This window comes from Ostrea edulis, chromosome 2, assembly GCF_947568905.1.
Source record: "Ostrea edulis chromosome 2, xbOstEdul1.1, whole genome shotgun sequence".
Lineage (NCBI taxonomy): Eukaryota > Metazoa > Mollusca > Bivalvia > Ostreida > Ostreidae > Ostrea > Ostrea edulis.
In genome coordinates, this window is record NC_079165.1 from 90,709,222 (window position 1) to 90,735,609 (window position 26,388).

Sequence of the window (26,388 nt, forward strand, 5' to 3'; positions counted from 1 at the left end):
TATCGTCGACTGACCAGTTTCGGTGACCTTAGTAATAAACCGCGATTTTCTCATTAATCACTTGGGTTAAATAAATAAATTACACACCTACTTTTAAAGTAATTAAATTCCTTTACTTTCATCCAAAAATTCCAAATTCATTGGTACGTTAAGTGAATATATTTTCGTCACAAAAAACATGTCACTTTGTGGTCCTAAAACGGTGACGTAACCTATTTCGGTGACCATTGTTAATATAGGTTTGCCAAAAGTTTGTAACTGTTAAAACGTATGTACAGTAGGAATGTGCAACTAAACGTCAATGAATAAAATAACATAGTGTAGAATTCTAGACTTTTGGTATACTATATATTAATTTGAAGGTTTGCTTGAAAAAGTAATAAGTAATTGGGCTTATTTTTGGGGTGCTCGTGTTGATTTTTTGCATATTCTCCTTCTAGTTCATTTTCGGGGAGACGTACTCTATATATGTTTGCAAACACTACGGCGAAATTGATGACGCAATCTACACCCGGAAATGACAACGCCCACACGTAAACAAAAGGTCACCGATTCTGGTCAGTCACCGAAATAGAGCAGTCGACGATATAATACAACGATAATTCATGATCTTATCAAATCAACAAACATCTGTTTGATTTATTACTTTTTAACTAACAGAGACTGGGTGACCGCAGGCGAGCACTCCTGGCAGTTTATTTTTAATCTAAGTAACTATCTTATTATTATACCCCCCGAAGAAGTTCTGGGGGGTATAAAGGAATCACTCTGTCTGTCCGTCCGTCTGTCTGTGCAGATTCGTGTCCGGGCCATAACTTCTTTGTTCTTTGACTTAGGCATACCATATTTGGTACACAGGTAGATCACCATGAGAAGATATGTCTAGTACCTTCATTACCTCTATATGACCTTGACCTCTTGTTCTTTGACATAGGCATACCATATTTGACACATGAGTGTATCACCATGAGACGATGTGTCATGTACCTCCATGACCTCCATATGACCTTGACCTCAATGTCAAAATTAAAGGTTTTTACAATGGATTCGTGTCAGGGCCATGACTTCTTTGTTCTTTGACATAGCCATACTATATTTGACACATGAGTGTATCACCATGAGACGATGTGTCGGGTACCTCCATGACCTCTATATGACCTTGAACGTTGACCTCAAGGTCAAAATTGATTATAGGGTTTTGACATAGTCATACCATAAGACATGAGTGTATCACCATGAGACTATGTGTCATGTATATTCATGGCCTCTTTATGACCTTGACCTTTGATATCAAGGTCAAAATTATAGGTTTATGCCATGGATTTGTGTTCGGACTATATCTTCCATTTTCTCTACAAAGGCATACCATATTTTTACACTCAGGAAAGAGGTAATTTATACCTATTAACAACACCCTTTGGGAGATTGGGGTAAGAGGGGGGTATTCTTAGTGAGAATTGCTCTCAGTACATCTTGTTCAGATTAACAATGCGATGACCTTTTGATTCCATTCAAACATAAATTGTCTATAAACCTTTTATCTGCTGCATATATTATTTATACCTGTCTGCCTGTATTAAATAAAATCATCACATCCTTTAAAAAATAAAACAGGTCATTTATTACATATACAATAAATGACAGTAAAGGAAACACAAACTAGGATTCAAATATAAGTAAAAGTTACATACAAGTAAAATGTACAGACAATGTATAATGACAAATTGCCACATCTCAAAATTAGCACCTGAGAGCAAAAATGTGTCATCTGACATATTTTGACTAGTGACAAATTATGGCATATAAAAATAGACCCAAACATATGTACAACTTGGAAAAAGTCAGAAAGGGGGGGTACATGTATTTATGAAATAAATTTGTTAATTCCTCTTACTAGGGTCATAAACTTCGCCTTAGTTTTCATTGGTTCTGTTTCATTCGTATTTTTCTTCTGTATCTTATCGGGTTCAACACCAATCCGCAGGATATCGGTACATGTACGAACTTTCACTTTACATAAATTGATCCCAAATGAGACAAACACTTTATACATACCGGACTCGTTCGCTTTAAAATGTAATGTGATACATAGAAAATTATGTACATGTATATCATACCACGCGTATAACTAAAATCAATTTCAATTATCTTATAAATATCTAGTTCGATTAAAAGCAAGTTCAATTTTAAAAGGCTTTGTGGGTGGGGTGGGGTGGGGGTGAAAACCCTTTCTTCATTGGGTAGGCTCATACACTCTTTGTTAAGATGGCAGGCAGAATAAAGCACTAAAATTTGAAATGGGGTTACATTATACTTCAAATCTATTTTAGTATTTATATATATTTTTTTTGTATTTGTGAAACAACAGTGTCGCAATAGGGGGATGTCAGAAAATGACCAAGTCGGGAAAAGGGGTGATACCCAATTAATTTTTTCATAATAAGTTCTAATGACTTTAAGATACATATTCATTAGTGTGAAGTATTAGAAAACGTTGGATTCTGAGGATGACTTCCCGTTCTCCATATAATTTTTACTTCCATTGTTCATGATAAATCTTCTGATTTTACAAAATGCTGACCTCATCGTAACATAATTGCATACAATATTTTCCGTTCCGTTCCATTTTCCATTCCGAGTTTTACATGTAGCAACACCCACTCTGCAATACTTGTGGTTGCCAGAGATTTCGGTGTGTATATGGAATGGTTATGTTTAATATGAAACTTGTGATCCCATTCTAGACATGAAATATTCGATTTTCCATTGATCAAGATTTCTTAAACTTCAGAGAAGCAATCGTGGTAGGAAGGGCGTCTTCGTTTTATTTGTAACAACTTAAATATTGTAGTACAACCAATATGGATTCCTCCGACACTTTGTTAGTGTTGCCTGTCCATGAAGGAATGTCAAGTTAAAAAAAGATATTGAAAAAGTAGACGTCTTGTCTACATTGCAATCGCAATAAGTATGCATCTCATTTCTTCACCCCCCCCCCTCCTCTCTGTCATCACATGTTGTCTCTCGTATTGATTAAAAACTGACACTCCTAGTAGACTTTTTGAGAGGATCGCAAACTTCCAGTTTCTCCGTTTCATCGTCGGCTTGGATGATGTGACCTTCAGAGTGAATTGTGCTTGGTACGACGTCCCATTGGCGGATATGAATGAGTGGTCGGGAGTTTTCACTTGTTGCCTGCCCTGACTTTTTACCAATTCTGATTTCTAAATGGCTGTGATTGTTTATTACATGTGAAATGGCATCACTGAAAATGTCTGCTCCATGACTGCAGTAACAACAGTAAAACTCGTATCTATCACTTCTCCTACAATGTAAAAATAAATACATAAGGTCGGAGATAAAAAGGGTGAAGATTTCCATAATTATAGGTGAAGTACTGGAGGTAATCATGAATGAGTGGGGATAAAGAGCGGAGTCAAGTGTATTTGATTATGAGTTTAAGAAAATAAGATATATATACAGTCACATGCTAGTTGTATGCACGGCATCTGCATTAGATTTTTACAAGAAAAACTTTATTTGTAATGAATTAAAACGTAAAAACGCGAGAGAATCTGGACACATCCTCACGTGTATATTGTAAGAAGTGACACACCCTCACGTGTATATTATAAGAAGTGACACACCCTCAAGTGTATATTGTAAGTGACACACCCTCACGTGTATATTGTAAGAAGTGACACACCCTCACGTGTATATTGTAAGAACTGACACACCCTCGCATGTATATTGTAAGAAGTGACACACCCTCACGTGTATATTGTAAGAAGTGACACACCCTCACGTGTATATTGTAAGAAGTGACACACCCTCACGTGTATATTGTAAGAACTGACTTACTCTCACGTGTATATTGTAAGAACTGTTTGGAATGAAACTAGGATGAGGGGACTTTAGCTTATTCAACAGCTTCAAAGACAAAACAAACATTTTGATGGTTAAGAAAGCGTTAAAAAATCTGTCGCATCAGCAAGCAGCAATGATATCAGAATCAAGTTAAAGGCATGTCCTGCCTTCTAAAACAATTCGCAAGGTAATGTTGATTTGGTTACAAATATTACCTATGTGAAGATAGTTTAAATTTTATCTTTGGAATATGAATCAGACATCAGTTTGATTATACAAGGTCATATATTTAGTCTCTGACTAGCCTACACTACATACTTGTGACATATTGTTTCATTTCCCAATCTGACTGGTATATAAATTGTTACATACCGAATGATGGCCATTTAACAGTTTCATAAGCCTTAGATGACAGGAAATCATTTGTTCATTTCATGTGGGACTCACGGCGGGTGTTACCGGTCGACAGGGGATGTTTACTCCTCCTAGGCAGTTGATCCCACCTCTGGTATACCTAGGGGTCCGTGTTTGCCCAACTTTCTATTTTGTATTGTTTATAAAAGTTATGGGATTGATCACTGTTCGTTATTTTCACTTTTTCTTAAAATCTATCCTCTACTTAAGTGGTGTCTCATCATTTCATTAATTGATATAGTTCGCTTTAGAACTTTGTTTAAGTATTTTTACATGGTATGCGCTCTTAGCATGATATAACATTACAAGTGTACTTTAAATTCATTCTTTGTACTTTGGTAGCTGTGCCGATAAATGATATTTGATGGATGTGATTTTTAATATGTGTGAAAAACCCAGCGAGTTTTATAAGAACTACGTAAAGCTGCGTGTGTACTGTTTTTGCGTTATCGCAAATGTTAATTTTGTAAATGAACATGAAGTGCAACAATGAATAAGCTCTTAAATCAATGTACAATTAAATTACTTTTGTTAATTGTGACTTAGCTGGATTCATAAATATGCGCAAAGTTAGCAGCGCGAAAGCCGCTAAAATAACGGGACTCCTAACACTGTTTGAGGAATTTAGAATCTTTTTACATTAATTTGACAGTTTTGCATTTCCTGTTTCATTGTAACACGATTTCTAGAAACATCATTCTATAGGATATACAGGTATAAATATGTAATACATTGGTAAATGTTGATCCCTGACTTGGACACTGTCCATCCTGCCCTCGTTTGCCACCATTTTAAATCTTCATTTAGTCCATTTATTCAGCTTTGACTGGTATTAGCCAGATTGATATTTTTCCTAACCCGCGACTACTATACACTCCGGGTTTTTTTTTTTAACCCAGGCCGCTCCCAACACTGCAGATTCAGGCCGCTCCCAACACTACAGATTCATACAATCATATCCGCCGGATATGACTATACGATATACCGATTCAGTGTTAGACGATCGAGTACACCTTGAGCATGTGTGCACATTGAAGGATAGAAGTTTGATCATCTTTCCGCGCGTGTTCTTCTGCTAACTAGTTTTTGCTGATTTGAGCTTGTGTGTCGGGTTGTTATCATGGGACATCGATCAGCTGCCTAGTTAAATATAGGGAAACTGAACGTATATATGATTTACACTTTAATGCGATTTACTCTCTGTAAATCCTCTCAAAAATGACCAAGTCATAGATATTTATAAACTGTAAGCCCGAGTACTGTAGGTTATAGTTTTAAATTATTGTAAATGAAGTTTATATTACATCTCTTGAAATCAAGAACATAAAGTATTCCAAGTTAGAGCGCAGAACAGTATACATGTATATTATACGGCATCCGCAGTCTTTGACGTTAAAAACATTAGATAAAGAAAAGACTTGTAAAACTATGGAAAATTGTGTCCGAACACAAACAGCATGTCTCGATGTCATGAAGCTGCAGACCCCCCCCCCCCTTATAAAAAACGCCCAGGCTCATAGAATCAGGAGAGGGGCTGCCCTCTTGTTCATGATAACTCTTACTTTCCAATATTTTCACCCCTAGTTTTGGTAGTAGTAGTAAATGGGAAGAATGTTAGCTTGAAGGTATGAATATTGACTCTATGTATCGAAGGACGTTTATTTCCCCTCTGGCTGCCCCCACACTTTGAATGCTTGCCGTCGTTATTTGGCACAACTTTTTTTCCGTACGATTCATATGCACAATGATCGTTTTCATTTATGAAAAAAAATATATCAAACTTTGTAGGGGATGTAACTTCAGTAACCCCCTTCTAAAGCCACCCGCTTTCTACTACAAATAATTTCGGAACACACACAAAATAATATGCCTGGGATAATGACAAAAGTTTACAGCTTAGTGCTACCCGAACGCTTGATACAAGAAATGACCAACTACTAAGGCTGTGCAGATCGTAAACTGATTTTAAAGATTTTTTCATTTCCTACTTCCGATCACGTGTAAAAGCGGAAGTTAGATTGTCGTTTATTTCCTCTGCTACACTAGCACTTTTACATGTACGTTTTATAACCACAGTGGCGGATTTAAGTGGGATGTAACCCCCCTCCCCCCGCTCTCTTTTGTTGACAGAGTATATTGTGATGTGCATTTATAATGCATCATATCAAGCTATATAATTTACTTATTTTAAAATCAACTGCCAGACATAAGCGTAATATAGAGTTTCAAGTATGTATATATATATATATATATATATATATATATATACAATTGCTGATTCGAGATGCCTAGCAATCATCTGCAATAGACGAATTCAACAGAACCATTTTCAAGGAATCTCCAGATCGCAAATCAATATGACAGAAAATACATCTGACTTTTTAGACATATTTCACGTTTTATCCGAGTAAATATTGAGTTCTGATCCTGATTCTTTGATATTGTTACAAAGTTATTTATAAATGTCAATTAAATTGTCATTTCAAACGAATAAATGGGTACGAACAAGAATTATTTTATGATAGAGAATCCCCAGAACGGACTATTTTTAAGGGGAAAAAAATTCGCGGACTCCCTAGAATTTTGTGACTTTGGTACTAATTACGTCCACCCATTGATAATTTCTGGATCCGCCCCCGACCACATTAGCAATCAGAACATCGCTCGATCTTTTCCGTGAAGTCGAGAAAAAAAAAGTTTTTCTACACTTGACGGAAAAGGCCGAGCGATGTTCCATATGGTTTGGACACACCACTCGCCACAACAGCCCACCCAATAACATTTTTGACAGGGGACCTTGGAAGGACACAAACGAGAACTGGATGGACAACATTAAAGAGTGGAATCGAATGGACAGTCCCACCCCGATCAGAATGACAAAAGACAGACCTGGTGGGCGCTCCATAACCTACAGGTCGTCCATCATGTCTTCCCTACGACCATCGGTCAGGGGAATGAGATGAGATGATCAAACAAATTAGTTTTTACTACCTGTATCATAAGTTATATAATTAGAATAAAAGTCTTGGGGTATAGATAGTAACAATATATTGGATAAACAGAAGCTGTAAAATCGCGCAGATTACAACCTTTTGATTAAACAATCCTTCCACCACAAATTTTTTTTTCAACTGGTTAGGTTTAAGTACTAAATGTGTAATATGTTTGAACCTATAAAATAAGAATTGAACCAATACACTCACAGCATCCTACGCAGCTGTGCTCAAAGTTTCCTTAAGTTTGATGTTCAAAATTGACGTTGATTCAACGTTGAAATATCTATTTGGGCTGTCTTTCGATTCTTTGAAATTGTTGAGATAGCCCCTTATAACACGGAAACCTAACATTGGAATATTTTAAATCTCAGCTCAAGTTAGTTGCTTTTTAAAATATTTACTGACGGTTTCCCAGAATTTTTCCGGCGAGCCTTAACTTTTCAGCTTGAGGCTGATAATCGATGATGGCCCCCAGAAATGTACAGAGCCTTACCTTTTGATGACATGTTGTCGTGGCTTCAGATGATATGTTTTCGAACCACTTTTACAAGAAACACAGGAAGAAAAAGAACGAAAGAAAGAGTGTTGATTTACGAATGTCCGGGGTGCGAACATGTCTATTCTCAGCAACAGTATGGTTAAAGCCTAAAACACACTGAACTTTATAAGCCTCACCACGGCATTGAAAGAAAAAACCCGAGGAACTGTCATCCGATTTGAAAGGCTAACACATTATGGACGTTTGGGGATTCGTGACAGCAGCTCTCTATAAGACAAAGTCTGCGTAAGCTTATTACGATGTCGTGCAACATCATAAAAGCGATGGAAGAATTTTAAGAACTCTTTTTGATCTGATGCGTGATTCAAGGATCGTTAAATCGTACTGGGAAAAATACTATATTATCGCAATATTTATTAGACTTGGATCTATCGCAAAATACTCCTCAGGTCGGAAAGGTGACTATTTTAAAAGAATGACAAATTGGCATTTTACAGAACCACAAAAACCCACATTGTACAGTACTGTCAATTGAAAGCCCGGGGAGTACTTTCAGTTTCATAATTGTAACTTCATAATACTGGCGGACGTGCTCATTCTGTCTGGTACTCAAAACAGTACTAGAGAATGCATATAAAAGTAACATACTTACAGAAATATGCATTAGAGTGGCCATTGACTGACATCTTTGCACCAACTCCATTCGCTTTAATTTTCCACGAAAAAAAAACCCACCTGACGTTTATATTTCCTGATATCCATCCATTAACTGTAAACAACGTTTACATTTTTTGAAGGGAATGTACAATAAACATGTATCTTGAACAGATTTTTAAAAATATTTCCTAATCCATATATATTCTCCTGTAAAACTTTGAATCCCCATTAAAGTCCAACCCTGGTTAAATATGAATGTGCACGAACATGTTGATATGACTATCAGTTTGTTCAAGATTAGCAGGACCACACTAATCCCTACCAATATGCAAATGTCCCCAAGTTATGAGAATTCAAAACTTTTTTTCACGGACCCGAGGGTTAGGGTTGCATTTAAATTTTACATAATTCAGGAATAATGGGGGAAGTCTTCAAATCTTCAACAATTTATCAAACGAATGTTCGGGAAATATGAAGATTTATACACCCCGAGAGTGCAGTGTTTGAGGAATGCAACTACAGTTTCTTTTTCCGCCAGTATATATATTCCCAATTAAACCTTTGAACTATTGAGGCCCCACCCTATCCTCACGATAGGATGATGTCTGCAGTACCTGAGAATGGTTGTATGTTGACATTATACATTTATTGCACGATAGTGAGGGAGATATGAAGATTTATTCACACAAGAAAAACCATACGTTGCCCTCGAGGAATAGGATTTGGGGGGCTTAATAAATCTTCATATCTCCCGAACATTCATGCATTAAATTGTTTATTATACCGAAACAAAGCAAAACTACAGGAATGCAATTGAAATTGCGAAAATAAAAATAATCCTGTATTCGCTCATTTATATATGCCCTACCAGTAGCACCACGCCGTCTATGTATTAGAATGTACAAGCAACGAAATAAAGTGAGATGAAAACTATTTGTTGTTTCCATTGTTCCTGAATGCTGTTTACTTACACGGTCAGTGGTGAAACTTCCTGAGAAGATTCTTGACGATTTTTTCTTACCATATATTACCACGTAAAACTTTGAACCTCTTTTGTAACCCCACCCGATGCCTGGTGTTATCATTTGAACAAATTTTGAATTTGCACAATCTGTCTGGGCCTGCATATTGATATGATTAATCATGGCACTGTTGCTCTTAATATAAAGATTAAAAATATTTTACCTATATATTCCGATATAAAACATTGATTCCCTATTGTGGTCCCATCCTACCCCGGGGTCATGATTTGAACAGATCTGAAGTTTTCACATAAGTCTTGTTTGTTCTGGAGCCAGTGGGATGCTACCATATTTCATTATTTCTCAATTATGTCTCCTTTGAAAAGGGTTGACCCTTCATTTGAATGATTTCGAATCTCCTTTACCCAAGGATGATTGATGGCAAGTTTGGTTGAACTTTGCCCCATGATTCTGGAGAAGAAGAAAAAATGTGCAAAGTTTACAGACAGACGGACACACAAATAGGTGATCAGAAAGCTCGCTTGAGCTTATCGCCAGACGAGTTGAAAAGGTAGAATCTGATATGAATGAAAAACATGTGTACATGGCTATTTTTATGGCATCTTCATCAGAGTCAATACTGTACCGGATATTTATATAACAAAACATCTACGATTAATAGTGCAACACCGATCAAAGATTACAATATAAATTCGAGCTGCCATATGTGTATAAAGTTCATTGCAAGAACACAGGGCGTGGCCCATTATATATTTACATGGCCAATGGGTCACCATATTGTAGGCGTGGCCCATTATACATCTACATGGGTCACCATATTGTAACAAAATACACAATACATTTCCACATGTTCTACACCACAAAGTTCAAACATTTGCTGTATGACTGGCATGGGTGTTCTCTAAATGTGTTCATTTAGCGGTCTGTCATTCTTTGACCAAATGAATCTGTTCATTGTCACTGTTGATTTTTACTCTAAATCCTTTTTCCGATTCTTCCCTAGGCCAGATGTTCCACTGCTTAACGTGATGCTCGGAAGCGTGGGTTTTCTCGTTAAACGTCCTTTTTCTAATTTTGATGACATATTCTCCATGGTAACCGATTACATGATTTATTACGACATCAAAGTCGTCGGATCCCACACTGCAATAACCGCAGAAATAGGCATACTCCTCACTGTGTCTGTAGACATAAAATACAGAAAGAGTCGTTATACCGAGTGGTCAGGACTACTTAATCTGTTTCTTTTGTTTGTATTTATATTGTTTTACTATTATGTGTCACCAATGTGCCACAAAGTTTGACCTATGCAGTGGGGGATCTAGAGGGGTGAGTTACGGGGTTTGCAAGCCCCTCCTTAAACAAAAAGGTCATTTTTTGCCATTTTACGGTCTTCACCCCCCTCCCCCTCCCTCTTGGGCGGAAAAGGTACAAACTTGGGTCACAACCCCCCTTTTGGTTTTGTTGCTGAACCCGTTCCTGCTATAAATGACATGACGCCAAGATCCGTAGCGGTCAGCCAATACCTACCGCGACACGGGACCCCTTTATTGAGGTCACATCCGCGAGACCCTCGATTTTCACTCATAATCGGGTGCAGTCACTGTCTGTTTCAAACGTCGTAATACGATCGGCGCGGCACTGACCGATGTGTGTGTGTTTGTCTGTGCGTGTGTGTACACTTCATATACCATAGAAACAGGGTAAAATTCCGGAAAATGGTAGATTGATTGATTGAATATTGTTTAACGTCCCTCTCGAGAATATTTCACTCATATGGAGACGTCACCACTGCCGAACAATATGTTAGAAATAATGTTCACTTCGAATATGTTAGATCTAAAATATGTAACAAATAATGCTACAATTCTAGAATATGTTAGGTTTATCTACAATATGTTAGAAGTACATGGTATTGTTCTAGAACATATTAGAATTATACAGGGTACAGTTCTACAAGACGAACATGTTACAGTTCTAGAATATGTAAGATATACAGCAAGGGAGCATTTCTACTACGTGTTAGACATAAATAGTGAAGCTCTAGAAAGTGATAGAAGCTGTAGAAAATGTCATGGGTTTACATACATAACTCTCTATTCCGAGGATAACGCAGGCAACTACGCAATTACAAATTATCCCAAATTGCTGGCAAATCAGCATAACAAGCAAAACACGTGACGGCTTAAACAGGTGTACATAGCAGATTAAAATTCCATGGGAAATAACCGGAAAAAACGACTTCTCACTCAAGTGGCTTGCAATTATTTTAAAAAAAAATTTTTACATGAGAGAATACTCACTTTCTGACCACCCTTCGTCTCTCTAGTTTCTTCTTCGCTGAGGACATGTTTCATGGGGCGCTCACATCGCACTCAGTTTCCCGAAATTAAGCACAGATTTTCTCAACAAGAGAATCTAACTTCACAATCTGCAACAGCGTGCAGCAACGTCACTTACGATCAAAGTGTGTATTTTTAAATATATAGGGAGAACAGGAGAGGAGTTTTCCTGTTAGCGGAGACGAAATGGCGCGGCATAAGTACATAGGAAAATCCCAGTCATTTCTATATTAATCGTAAAAACAATCTATCATTTATAAGTACAAACAGATTATAGTGCTGTATAAATGCTGTGTATGTTATGGCTCTATCAACAAAGCTTGATAAACATCAATTTTCTTTTTCATGTAGGCCATGGCGGAATTAGAGGTATGGGTTCGCCCCTCCCCGCCGCTGGTAGAAAACACCAAAGATAACACACACACACAAACACACAGAGAGAGAGAGGGGGGAGGGAGAGAGATTGAGAGAAAGAGATTACATGCTAAAATCCATATTGTATGTTATATCAGCCCGAGTGGCCCCATACTGCTATTTTTTATACTTATCAATCAATCTTGTATGCATACAGTATGAAGTGTTTTGAAGGGGGGGGGGGGGGGTAATCTGAGATAGGGTTGGAGGGCTGTTTTTTCATGATGATACTATTCTTTTTATCATCACATTCGGGTTAATTTATATATATATATATATATATATATATATATATATATGTATATGATCGTCAGTAAACACGCTTACAACGAAACCATTTTTCTCATTCAGTACAACAGTGTATCATTCTTGTTAACAATGTAGATTTATATTGATACTGGTCGTTTTTCGTGGTGTGTGTTATTTGTTTATGTAATAATATTTATTTCTCTTGATAAAGACTCTAAACACTTTGTAGAAATATTTCTTTTAAGATATCTCTTTAAATAAGAGATATATCTCTATTAGTTAAAGAGATATCTCTGTAAGTTAAAGAGATATCTTTTTACACTAGGGATATATCTCTTTAACCAAAAGAGATATCTCTTTTGTTTAAAGAGATATTTCTTTAAACAAATGAGATATCTCTTTACTTTTGTGAGATATCTCTTTCTCTTTGAGAGATATCTCTCAAAGCTAGAGATATATCTCTCAAAGAGAAAGAGATATCTCTCTAGCGTAAAAAGATATCTCTCTATCGATGTAAAAAGAGATGTCTCTTTAAGTTAGAGAGATATCTCTTTAAATTTTCAAAAAGAGATATCTCTTTAACCTTAAGAGATATCTCTTTAGATTTCCCCCCGGTGATCATAATGACTTCTCCCTGTTGCATTGTCATTGAAATGATGTAACCCTATTTTTGAACCAAGCAAAATACTTCTAGTGTACAAATGGCGGGAAAGGTTGGAAGAAGTTGTTGGGGGTAACATTGTCAAGTTGCCGAGAGGCGAAATCTAGTCTAGCTTGCATATTTCATCAATTTATTGTCTTTGTTTTTTTCTTGTTACCTGTATACATTTCACATGCGGTAAAAGCAAAATCTTCCCACGGGATTGCAGCCATCAGAGTACTGCTAAAACGCGGAACGGAAAACAGAACGGATTTTAAGAATTAGAATGATTAATGTAGATATGATAACGGTACAAAATCGGCGGCGGGGGGGGGGGGGGGGGGGGGGGGGGATGATTCATTTTGATTAAAATCAACAATTTGGGAATTGTTTACAAGCATTAAAACAACTTTATCTTAAAATTTTGCATCATAAATTGATTAATCGAATTTAGTTAAACGTTAGTATAAGAATTTACAAGGCATTTTACAAGAATTTCGAAATTTCGGCAATGACAGAGGTGTTAACGAGCAGTGACACCTAACCTATGGGTAGAGAATGAAAAGAACACACGTGGTTTATACTCCTCCCCCCCCCCCCGGGGGGGGGTGGGGGGTGGGGGTGGCAAAACGTCATTAACGCACATGTTCACGTATTTACACATAATACCGTGTATATGTTTACTTACAACAAGGAGTGTGATATGTATAAAACAATAATAATTCAACAAGTTAAACATCTTTTTTCTGATTTATCATTTTTTAACTAACAGAAGACTTAGTAACCGCAGCACTCCTAAATAGGGAGGACTTCTGGCAGTTAATTTTTAAACTAAATACTTGTATAGCTTAACATTTGGATTAATAATGAGATGACTTTTAATTCCACTCAAGCATAAATATTCTATGTTAGCTTTTTACCTATTTCATATATTATGAAATAAATCTGTTAATTCCTCTTACTATTGGTCGTAAACTTCACCCTAGTTACCATTGGTTTTGTTTCAATCTTTCTTTCCTGCTGTATCTCTTCAGTTTCAACACTATTCCGCAGGATATCGGTAAATGTACGAACTTTCACATAGATTCATCCCAATTGCGGCAAAACTTTTTTCTTCACCGGACTCGTTCGCTTTAAAATTTGATGTGATAAATAAATGTATATTGTACCAGGTGTAGAACTAAATTCAAATTCAGTTATCTTAAACATATGTAGTTCGATTAAAAGCACGTTCGATTTAAAAAGGCTATGTTTGGGGGAAATTGTTTAAAGAATTATTTTATCTTTTACAATGTTGTTTTCGGGGGAGTGGGGGGGGGGGGGGAGGGGGGGTACCTTTTATTCATTGGATGGGCTCATAAAATCTTTTCTTACCATACCAGCCAGAATAAAGGAATAAATTATAATTCAAGTTTTTTTCAGTATGTTACCTTATTTATTTTTTCTTCATTTGTGAAACAACATACTGTCAAAATCTGGGGGGGGGGGGGGGGGGGGGGATGACAAAGCCGGGAAAAGATGGTGCCAATAGGCGCTTGCTTAATATTTTTATTAAAACTTACTATGCAAAATATTAAGCAAGCGCCTGTTGGTACATTCATCCACAAAACACACCGTGTAAAAATACATAATGCATTAGTATGAGGTATCAATATGAAATGGTGGATTCTGAGGATGACTTCCTGTTCTTTCTGTAATTTCTGCATTCCTTGTTCAAAATAAGCCTTTTGATATTGCAAAATGTTGACCTCTTCATGACATATTGCATAATATATTTTCCGTTTTCCGTTCCGTCCTCCGTTTCATTTTCCGTTCCGCGTTTTCGCAACACCCCAGCCATCATGGTAAGATTTTCTTTGGCGGGCTTCCGTTTTAGGGAGAAGTACTTAAGTATTCAAACTAATAAAAATGTTGGAAAGAGATATCTCTTTCTCTTTGAGAGATATCTCTTTTTCAACGATCAAAGAGATATCTCTTATACTCTGAGAGATATCTCTCAAGGAATTCTTAGAGAGATATCTCTTTAAGTGAAGGAGATATCTCTCAAAGTAAGAGATATCTCTCAGAGTAAAAGAGATATCTCTTTAAGTGAAAGAGATATCTAAGTGAAAGAGATATCTCTTATTTAGAGAGATATCTCTTAAGATTAAAAGATATCTCTCATTTTAAAGAGATATCTCTTTAAAATAAGAGATATCTCTTTAATCTAAAGAGATATCTTATTTTTCGAATAAATAGTAAAAGGGCTTGCCATAGTCGTGTTTATATAGATATATACATTAAAGATAAGGAATATATCAATACATAAGTTATATATTATAAGGAGTCATATCAGTAACATAAAAGAAGTAAATGTAAAAGATTAGATATTACGTATCGGAAGAACGGACAACCTTGTAGCATTAGAAGACATCATCTCTTTGTTATGATAATAGGATGAGTACAAACGTGACGATAGAATGACGACATTCTAAAAAGTAACGAAAACTCATCCCGAATATTTTCATTGTGACATCTACATATTCCCCCAGTCAGAAATTACTACAGTGATAATGTCTCAGGCAGTGCACTACAAAAACCAATACCGAGAAATCGAGTCGCTGTCAATTATTAGAAAAGCAGTAGAATATTTGCCTATTGTTAACCTTCAAGCATCACTGACCTAAAACTGGTGACGTGACGTCACAATATGAGTGAACCAAGCAAGCAACAAACAGAAGGATCTTCTCCTCTATAAAAGCTCCATTAAGCGATAGGACCTTCTGTATACTTTGAAAACACGAGATGTGTCCTTTAAAGTACTATCAAAAGGAGGGCCTTCGCCTCCAGGTGACCTTCACAAAGACACTATTTGTAACAGTATTAGCTTTGCCTCCAGGTGACCTTGATAGAGCTACTATTTGTATCAGCACTCGCTTCGCCTCCAGATGACCTTGACAGCTACTAATTGTATCGGTACTCGCTTCGCAACCGGGGGCCTGGGTTCGATTCTCGATCCCAGCACCGCGTCAAATCTGAGACGAGTGGAAGTCAACGTGTCAAATCTGAGACGAGTGTCACCACCTCAAATATGAGACGAGTGAAAGTCACCGCGTCAAATCTGAGACGAGTGAAAGTCACCGCGTCAAATCTGAGACAAGTGCAAGTCACCGCGTCAAATCTGAGATGACTGAAAGTCACCGACGAGTGAAAGTCACCGGTGTTTCGGATTCGACCTTAAGGAGGTTAGGTGGCATGATAAAGAATTCCAACTGCTACGGCCGTAAGTACCATGCTTCGGTCAGAATATGTGGCACTTCACCTTTAAAACCTGGTGCTATTTCTACATGAGTGAACAATTCTTAAATGGGACGTAAAGCAACTTACAGAAAAGTAAGATAGTGGGATGCTCGTCTACTGCTGCCACACCACTTAAGCTGGTGTCCATGTGCCACAACTGTACAGGGAGAAACTTTGTCCCTCAGGCAACAGTCTCTGCTTGACTGCAAAACAAATTGGTATCCAGCAACTGGATTGTTTGAATGCTTGAAATAATACAAAATGACAAACAATAACGGTAATAAAAACACACTAACCATGGCAAACTTATTAAACTAATTTAATGGACTATCGGAGCCATTTTCAAACCTGTTCATGTTGGTTTCATTAGTTTAAACATCTAGGGTAGATTCATTGCATTGTATGATAGGAAATGCTAATCTATGACATGCTATGTAACATTCCTGCATATAGTGACGGAGCTCAGTTATGAGAGGTATATGAAGTTTTTTTTATGAATATCTCAATAAAAAAAATCAAGAGAAACGGTATTACTAAACTTATCTAATGGCATATCTAGTGACATTTCTTCCTTAAAGAGTCCCGTGGGAATCCGGGTTAGAATAGGTCCTCAGTACCCCCTTGCTTATCGTAAGAGGCGACTAAATGGGGCCCTTGTCACAGCAGGTGTGGCACGATAAAGATCCCTCCCTGCTTAAATGCCATAAGCGCCGAGCATAGGCCGAAATTTTGCGGCCCTTTACCGGCAGTGGTGACGTCTTCATATGAGTGAAATTGTCTCGAGAGGGACGTTAAATATATTCAATCAATCAATCAATCAATCAATCCTTTAAAGAATGCTATCATTAAGAAATAAGAGGAATGATTTTTGGTTTCATTTCTAAAACTGTGATGTAATTTGTGTATTTCAAAACTATGGAGTCCGGATAGGGCCAATTGCAAAAGCGTGACTGCGCGTTAAAACACGCCGTCACGCCAACAAGCACCGCACCTTCACGCTCTAACGCCAACAAACAACGCAACTTTACACAACTCGCCTTCGCGCCGACAAGTGTGAGATGTGTAAAGTTGTGTTAGCGTGACTGCGCGTTGCTTGTCGGCGCGAAGGCGAGTGCTCATTGGCGTGACGGCGTGTTGTGACTAACGTTATGTTACGCTTTTGCAAATGGCCCTATCCGGACACCATACAAAACAAAGTTATAATGTCTATGTTGTTTTAATCAGCCTCCTTCAGTGTATATATATATATATATATATATATATATATATATATATATATATATATATATATAATCAGAAATTAACTTATGAAATAAATTTTATTTTTGAAATACTCGAGGGTATGAACTGCGTTGTTTCAAACCGGCATATTTCATGAAGCGTTAACTTCACTTTCAACTGGTGACGTCTCAATATGACTGAAAATTCTCGACTGGACGAAAACAAACAAACAAACAAACAAACAAACAAGCAACCACCAAATAACAAACAAATAAACACCAAACCAACCTAGAACATGAACCTTTCGAGGTATTTGGGTGGGTGGGGTGTTATTCTTATGGGGGAGGGGTTATTGATTGAGACCCCCAATTCATTACACGTTAAGTGAAATGTTTCAGCAAGGTCAGAACATTGTGAAATGTGTTGTTTACCAGCGAACAAAAAAAAATCATAATGAACGATACTTTGATTTTTGACCTATTGAATTACGAGTCAGTAAAGAACTTTCAAATGTTGAACAAGCTATGGAACAACCAAACTGCCTACACATATAAAAAAAACCTAAAATTTATATTTTGCATTTACATGCTGCTTTCATTTCTTTCGAAAGTTTCAGCCATTAAAATAGACGTGATGTATTAACAAGATTCATGCGCGCATTGTCAACAACTGATACCCATTCGTGAGGAAATGGCTATCATTACAAGTTGTAAAGATATCAAAGGCAAAAGTATTGCAAATGTAAATATATGAAAGTCAATCAAAAGCGATTTAATTTTTAACATGGAGCATTATCATGATTTGCCAGAGAAAGAAATTTTAAGTTTCGCTGATCTGATATCACACGGAAGGAGGAAGACAGGCAACAACAATTTTGATTGATTGTATATTGTTTAACGTCCCTCTCGAGAATTTTTCACTCATATGGAGACGTCTTTTGATAGGAGTTTGTTCCAGAGTTCATGAATGACAAGCCATGATCGTTTTGATATCATGTTTATTTTCTGCTCAGAGCTATTTTACAAAGTTGGTATGCGTAGTTTATGTAATTAGCTCTTTTCATATATTTTGTTAATTAAATAGTCCTAATCTCTTCTATGGATTCAATTATAAGCTAGTATATAAATATAAATGGACGGATGACATAAATTTGCTGCGTTATCAAAATGTCTATTGCGCCTCTTCCTCTCCTTCTTCCTCTTCGAATTCTCCTTCCTCTTCCGCTGTTGCATCTTGGTATTGCTGGTACTCGGACACCAGATCATTCATGTTGGACTCGGCTTCAGTGAACTCCATCTCATCCATACCCTCACCAGTGTACCAATGCAAGAAAGCCTTACGACGGAACATAGCTAAAGCAAAGAAAAATCATATGAGCTTTAAATAAATCAAACAACATGCATCTACCAATTTAGTAATATATATTCACTGAAACTTGTTATTATCATGTGATACAAGAACATACCTGTGAATTGTTCAGATACACGCTTGAAGAGCTCCTGAATTGCTGTTGTGTTTCCTATGAAGGTGGCGGACATCTTCAGACCACGTGGTGGGATGTCGCAGACGGCAGTCTTCACGTTGTTGGGGATCCATTCTACGAAATAGCTGCTGTTCTTGTTCTGGACGTTCAACATCTGCTCGTCAACCTCTGCAATCAACATCAAAGGTACAGAATATGTTAATCAATCGATCTGCTTCTATTGTGAAATTCACGAATTTTACTTTCAGTTTCAAAATATAGAGGATATACCTTTCATTGACATGCGACCACGGAAGAGGGCGCTAACTGTCAAGTATCTTCCGTGACGTGGGTCGCAGGCGGCCATCATGTTCTTGGCGTCGAAGATCTGCTGAGTCAACTCCGGAACTGTAAGGGCCCTGTACTGCTGGCTACCACGTGATGTGAGTGGAGCAAATCCAGGCATGAAGAAGTGGAGACGAGGGAAGGGAACCATGTTGACGGCGATCTTTCTTAAATCGGCATTCAATTGACCTATGCATCAAAGGATCAAAAGGTTTATAATTTCAATAATGATCAAAATTAAACTATCATGATCTGAAAACATTCTCTATGGAAATTTCTTTAGTTATTTACCAGGGAAACGAAGACAAGTTGTGACGCCGGACATGGTGGCGGAGATGAGGTGGTTGAGGTCACCGTATGTTGGGGTGGTGAGTTTGAGAGTACGGAAACAGATGTCGTACAGAGCCTCGTTATCGATGCAGTATGTTTCGTCGGTGTTCTCGACCAGTTGATGAACAGAGAGGGTAGCATTGTAGGGTTCCACAACGGTGTCTGACACTTTAGGAGATGGTACAACGGAGAATGTGTTCATGATTCTGTCGGGGTATTCTTCACGGATTTTGCTAATGAGGAGTGTTCCCATACCCGCACCAGTACCGCCGCCCAATGAGTGAGTGAGTTGAAATCCCTGAATACAGTCACAGCTCTCCGCCTCCTTTCTGACGACATCTAAAGCTGAATCGATCAGTTCGGCTCCCTCTGTATAGTGACCCTTTGCCCAGTTGTTTCCGGCACCGGATTGTCCTGCAACGGAAAAAATTACACAATAGAAAAAATTCTCATGTTTTTCATCCATTTATAGTTTGAGTTTATAAACAAGGATTTACATATTGGTTGTAGGACTCACCAAAAACGAAGTTGTCTGGTCTGAAGATTTGTCCGAACGGGCCTGATCGGACGGAGTCCATAGTACCTGGCTCAAGATCGATAAGAATGCTTCGAGGTACATATTTTCCACCTGCAAAACAATTATGATTTGAAAGTGAGGTGATGAAGAATGCGTAAGGAGAATTGATACCAAAAAGGGATGCATGAGTAGACTTATATATATTTTGGCTTAAGTTGGTTGTAATAAGTACAAACATAAAAATTTCTTTATGGAAACAGGAAGACAAATAAGAGACATGTAAATTTCCTGTGATATTTCAAAGTTGAAATATATTACCCCTCCCTATATAACTCTATCCCCCCCCACTGTTTATATATATATATATATGGAAAAAGTTTGTTTCTAGCAAGTGTCGTTGAGTGTATACTAATCAGTAAAGTTCATTCATGGATCAGTGAAATGTTTTACTGATTGTGTAAGTTCATGGATCAGTAAAGCGTTTCATTGATTGTGTAAGTTCATTGATCAGTAAAGTGTTTTACTGATTGTGTAAGTTCGTGAATCACCGATCTGAGTTTACGATTGTCTGAATTTGTTGATGCGGGTGTACCTGTTGCTTCATTGTAGTAGACATTGATTCTTTCTAACTGCAAGTCTGAGTCTCCATGGTATGTTCCTGTTGGGTCAATTCCATGTTCGTCTGATATTACTTCCCAGAACTACAATAGAAATGGATGGGATTCAGTAATCTTAAGATTAATGTAATTTTCTATTGCTCTCATATCCACAGTAAAACAAAATGAAACAGCCATAGAATTGATGTTCCTCATTGTAGAGCACCCTATTCCGATAAATCTAGAAAAAGCTAGATTAATTAAGGAATTAATACCGACGTAAAAAAAAAATTAATAAGAATTTTATTCATGTAGTTTTCACATCACTTAAGACCAATGTGTATTATTAAAGTTATATATTTGGGGTAAGTGTTAAGATAAGCGATAAGCGTAACCAAGGACCACGAAACGGGGTAATCTTTTAATCAGGGTGTCATTGTTTCTTCAGTCTGATTTCATTCAAATCCTCACATCCCTGAGTGTACTCTATCACTGGTTATCGCTCTTCCCTCCAGTAAACAGACAAAATGACTGACCAATCAAGAGAAGAATCTCTGATCATCACCAAATCACTGTGTGTTTGTGATTCTTTGAGAGAAAAAGATTCTTTGATATGGGATTTTAAATGTTGGTGCTAAGATAAAGAGTGCGAGGTGGTCCGCTTAATGAAGAAGTAAATAGACAAGTCTTTGACAGGTTGCCGCCTTGTTCATTGTCTTCCGAGATGTCGTGAATGAACTTGTGTCGTTAACATCACCAAATTACCAGCATGTCTCAAAGAAAATTCAGTGCATCTCTAGAATTTCAAAGGGTACTTTAAACATGTTAAACCTAAATATTTAGTATTCATGTAGGAACAAAAAGAAATCACAGCGCTACTATTTCAATAGTCGACTACAGGTGTTACTTTACGTAGATAAACGGATTTTTTTATCGCACATTTAACAACCTTAAATATTTGTTTAAAATTTGATAACCGTGAAAGTTTAACATCATCTGTTTAAATCTATTGAAAAAATTGTCAAAATCCTTGTTGAATGATGAAGCCACATGAATTATTATCGTCATCATGAGTTTCCATTTCTTTACTATCTGTATTCAAACAGGGAAACTCTGACCTTTACTACTATTCAAACACATCTTATTTGCCTTTCCCCAATAACTCCTTACATTTAAACGATAACTTTCGAAATCTCAGGACAGTGGTTTTGCTTTCGTCTTTTTCCAAAAACTAAAATGTTTAATATATTTTTCAAAGTTGATAAATTCATTTAATGCTTAGTGTTTTGTTTTCAGCAAGTACTGTAATCCCTTTTGTTTCCATGGGGACGAATTTAATTCAGACATGCAATGATAAGGAATCGGGATCGGGCTCTTGCACGCAACGTCTCCATATCAAGATCAAATTGTCAGATCCAAAGCAAGAGGTCGCTATGATTGAGTGAGTGACAATGGAGATGGCGAGGTCCCTTTGTGACTGTTTCACCATATGTATCTGATGTCATTGTAAGAATCCGCTGTGTATTGTTGTGTTTTATTGATGTATTGTTCAAAATATTTACAAAGCAATGATAAAATTTGCAGATATTTTCAATGTCGGTGCGAATCAAAAAATTTGAAAGTATGCCTTCATTTTTGTAGTCCCTGATAGTATTTACTTATGTCAAAGTATTCCCTATATGATTTATTTTACAATCATATTCGCCTAAAATGTAAAACCAATTTCATGTTCATTATTTCATTAATCGCCATTATCCATAGCATGCTCGATTAAGCAATCACATTTCTAGTGTACGCTATCCCTTGATTCTATACTAAGCTCTCAAAAGAAGACTTTCGGTAAGGCATACTCTATTTGAAAAATATTATTTCTGGATATTAGAACATCACAGTTAAGTGGAAAATTACAATGAAATCGATTATATATTACTTTTATCATATGATAATTCGGTAAATATTGACTGTAGAATTTATATTAACTATCAGTCCAAGCTAAAACTCAAGATGTAAATGTTTTCTCAGAGTAGTTACAAACCTATGTCCTAATTTCAATTAAGAAGGTTTAAGCTCTCAATATTTTGTCAGTCACATAAGCATAAAAATGACTTTCCAATTGACTGCTATGTGTTGGTTTCAGAGTCTCGTATGGTACTCCCTTGTTGAATTTCGTATACAATCGTACCTTGTTCTTTAATGTCTTTTGCCATGTCACAACGAAATTGAACATTTTTGCTGACTTGTAGGTGATGCTAAGTGACCGATTCATCACACGCTTTTCAAGTATGTGCCCAAATTTAACATTGGTAACATATTCTGTGAAGCTCCTTATTGTTTTCTAGCTTACTGCATAGAACAAGATACCTGACTATGGGCGCTTCCGCGTTATCCCAAACTTCAATACATTGTATGTACATGTATATAGTTACATATAGTATGAGGAATGTCTCAGATGTTTGTACTGTCAATAAATATCTGACTAACCTGTTTCTTACTACATTCAGAATAACAGTATACCAGTCACAACTTGACTAGTCTGTCCTGCCGATTTTATATCTACCATTTTATACACCAAAGTATTTCAAAAATAATTCAAAAGAAATGAAGAAAAGTTAAAAATCTTGAGAACTATTGATTTTGAACTATCGATTTATATTGGTATTTGTCAAATTTGAGTGGAGGAACCCCTGTCTTAGTTGAATCTGTTATCACGTAATCCCTTGTAAATTGTTACTAGGATTGGGGTAGGAAGACTCTGGGTTTGAATGAAATGACATTGATTTAAAGGCCTCGAGAGCGGATTGTGCACCCACAACCCGGGTTAGGACGCCGCCATGTCATTGTGTCGCATCATTTATTGTACCAAATCAGGCATGCATTAAAGCATTCGAATTCTCTATGTGTATTATAGAATATCCATAAAATCAGAATTCATCTTCACATTTAAACATCTTTAGTGCGTGATAGGATTAGTTCTTATCTTAACTTTCTTAGTATTTTACAATTCCTGATTGCGTCTACTAGTAATCTGAACTAAATCATCTACCCGAATACATCACTTGATAATAGTCGTGACATATTTTTCTTTGCATTAATCACCGTCAGTTGCATTGAGCACGTCATGTATTGCTCTCTGAATGACGTTGTCTGAATCTGAACGACAGTCAAGTTGTATAGGGTCGGGATGTGTGAAACGCGCGATAAGTGATACGAAAGAGTCACTAAATGCGACATCTTAGGGGGTTTAAAGAGCTGGTCTGACAGAGGGAATCAGTACCCGCCACAGGTGATTACGTACAACCCTGTTTGTTCTTGAACCCATTAGCAACAAATAAATTACAACTTCTATTACGTCCTGTCGAATTTGTCGTGCGGGGATTCCCCCCCCCCCTTCTTTATTAAAAGGCAATTACAAGAATACGTACCCGCCAACAATAGATTAATATCAAAAATAACTATTTATTAAATCTTTCTTCTTATCATTTAAATTAAACTTTGATAATTAAAGATACATGGAAGTCTTCGACTCTGTAAAACGGTTTATGATAACAAAATCATTGTCATGGATGTAAAAAAAAAAAAAAATGTTTGGGAACATTTTCAATTTATTTTTTAAAAATTTATTTCAAGGCAATGTACATATAAATCTTCAATTGTCACCCAAATAAGTATATAAGAATTATTTTAACATTCACGAGCTTGAAAATTTTATAATGTGAATGGTTTATGTAATCCTATGGTGGCTACCACCGCCATACTCATACTGCTGTAATCACATTTTCTGTGTAAGTTTAAATGAGGAATGCTCAGATAATTCTTCAGTTTCCTTAGAACAGTTATCTATAGTAGATTTTGATGCATTCAGTGGAAAAAAATTAAATATTAAACTCAATACTTTCTATATTTTCATACTCCTTAACTTCCAAAACACAGACATGACATATTTTTGGAGTCTTCAAGATAATTTTTCGTAAAAAATGAATGATAACTTTTCAGGTTTTTTGTTTAATTCATTTTTTTTTAATGTGATAAAGTTCTTATTGTGTTAGAATAAAGTTACTCACTTTAGCACCGATCTGGTTTCCACACTGACCAACTTGCATATGAACAATTTCCCTCATTTTGTCTGTTTGTGTGATGCAAATTCACGAATCAGGCCCTAGCCCACCGATGTATTTAATGAATTAAGATAACTACACGTGAAATAAATTGTCCGAATACTTATACCCGTGCCTCATCACGCATTCCTTACGCCCTTTAAAAATAGTCCCAATATTTCGTCTTGCGATATCTTCTTTTATTCATTTAAATTTCGGTGAGAAATTTAAATCTCTCGTTTTTATGAAGATTTGTCTAAACTGGAACTTGGGGTTTATTTCTAAATTTCTAATAAAAAGAAAAACGGTGGGGAATTTTTAGGATGAAATGCGTAAGAATTTTTTTTATGAAAGATGATCAGACGACAAGACTACGCAAGAACAAAGGGCAGTGATCAACCCTAGATACAGAGCAGTAAACATAAATATAGAAATTGTAACACATTTATTTTTACGTATTTGGTGTCTAAGATACTGGCATAATAAGTTTATTTCTATTTTCAATGTACGCTGTCACATTAGAGAGGGTTTGTTTTAAACATTACGATTGAATGGAAATAGAATTAAATGACATAGCTAGATACGGTTTAATACGTATCCAGTTTAGCCTTGGTCCCAATAACCCTTTGTCATGTGTGATTATTTCTTGTCAGTGATTTTGGCAGCACACTAGGTGATGAAATTATCTTGGTTCCTGTCATTCAACTTTTCGTGAACTTCACCAATAATTATGAACCGCTTCCAATGCAATACTAAAGGACCTTGCTTGATGCACTTTATGAAATAATGCTGAATCTGGCGTGTAAGAAGCAATTTAGAATGGAACAGAAAAAAAAAAAAAAGAATCATGCATGCTATTCCAAAAGATTCTTGAGTGCAGCACAATAGATATACTCTAAATGGCCAAATATTATTGGATGGGGAACAACTAGCCCAACAGCCACCCTTCCATTCCAGCCGGTAACATCCGTTCGCCTCCTACGTCCCAGCCGGTAACATCCGTTCGCCTCCTACGTCCCAGCCGGTAACATCCGTTCGCCTCCTACATGTACGTTCCAGCCGATAACATCCGTCCGTTTCCTACGTCCCATCCGGTAACATCCGTCCGCCTCCTACATGTACGTTCCAGCCGATAACATCCGTCCGTTTCCTACGTCCCATCCGGTAACATCCGTCCGCCTCCTACATGTACGTTCCAGCCGATAACATCCGTCCGTTTCCTACGTCCCATCCGGTAACATCCGTCCGCCTGCTACATGTACGTTCCAGCCGATAACATCCGTCCGTTTCCTACGTCCCATCCGGTAACATCCGTCCGCCTCCTACATGTACGTTCCAGCCGATAACAGCCGTCCGTTTCCTACGTCCCATCCGGTAACATCCGTCCGCCTGCTACATGTACGTTCCAGCCGATAACATCCGTCCGTTTCCTACGTCCCATCCGGTAACATCCGTCCGCCTCCTACATGAACGTTCCAGCCGG

At 37.0% G+C, this 26,388-nt stretch overlaps 2 protein-coding genes across 2 annotated transcripts; both read right to left on the reverse strand.

Moving 5' to 3' along the window:
* Positions 1-1,597: 1,597 nt before the first annotated feature.
* Positions 1,598-12,071, reverse strand: LOC125682483 (uncharacterized). Its single transcript, XM_048923115.2, has 2 exons — positions 11,720-12,071; positions 1,598-3,325 (listed from the first exon to the last, which is right to left on the reverse strand). Exons 1-2 carry the CDS (start codon positions 11,764-11,766, stop codon positions 3,034-3,036), a joined length of 339 nt encoding a protein of 112 aa, XP_048779072.1. The 5' UTR covers positions 11,767-12,071; the 3' UTR covers positions 1,598-3,033.
* Positions 12,072-18,541: 6,470 nt separating this feature from the next.
* On the reverse strand, positions 18,542-25,028 carry LOC125678298 (tubulin beta chain-like). Its single transcript, XM_048916649.2, has 7 exons — positions 24,873-25,028; positions 20,808-20,916; positions 20,216-20,326; positions 19,660-20,112; positions 19,315-19,557; positions 19,027-19,212; positions 18,542-18,913 (listed from the first exon to the last, which is right to left on the reverse strand). The coding sequence occupies exons 1-7, from the start codon at positions 24,927-24,929 to the stop codon at positions 18,732-18,734; spliced, it is 1,341 nt and encodes a 446-aa protein (XP_048772606.1). The 5' UTR covers positions 24,930-25,028; the 3' UTR covers positions 18,542-18,731.
* Positions 25,029-26,388: the final 1,360 nt, after the last annotated feature.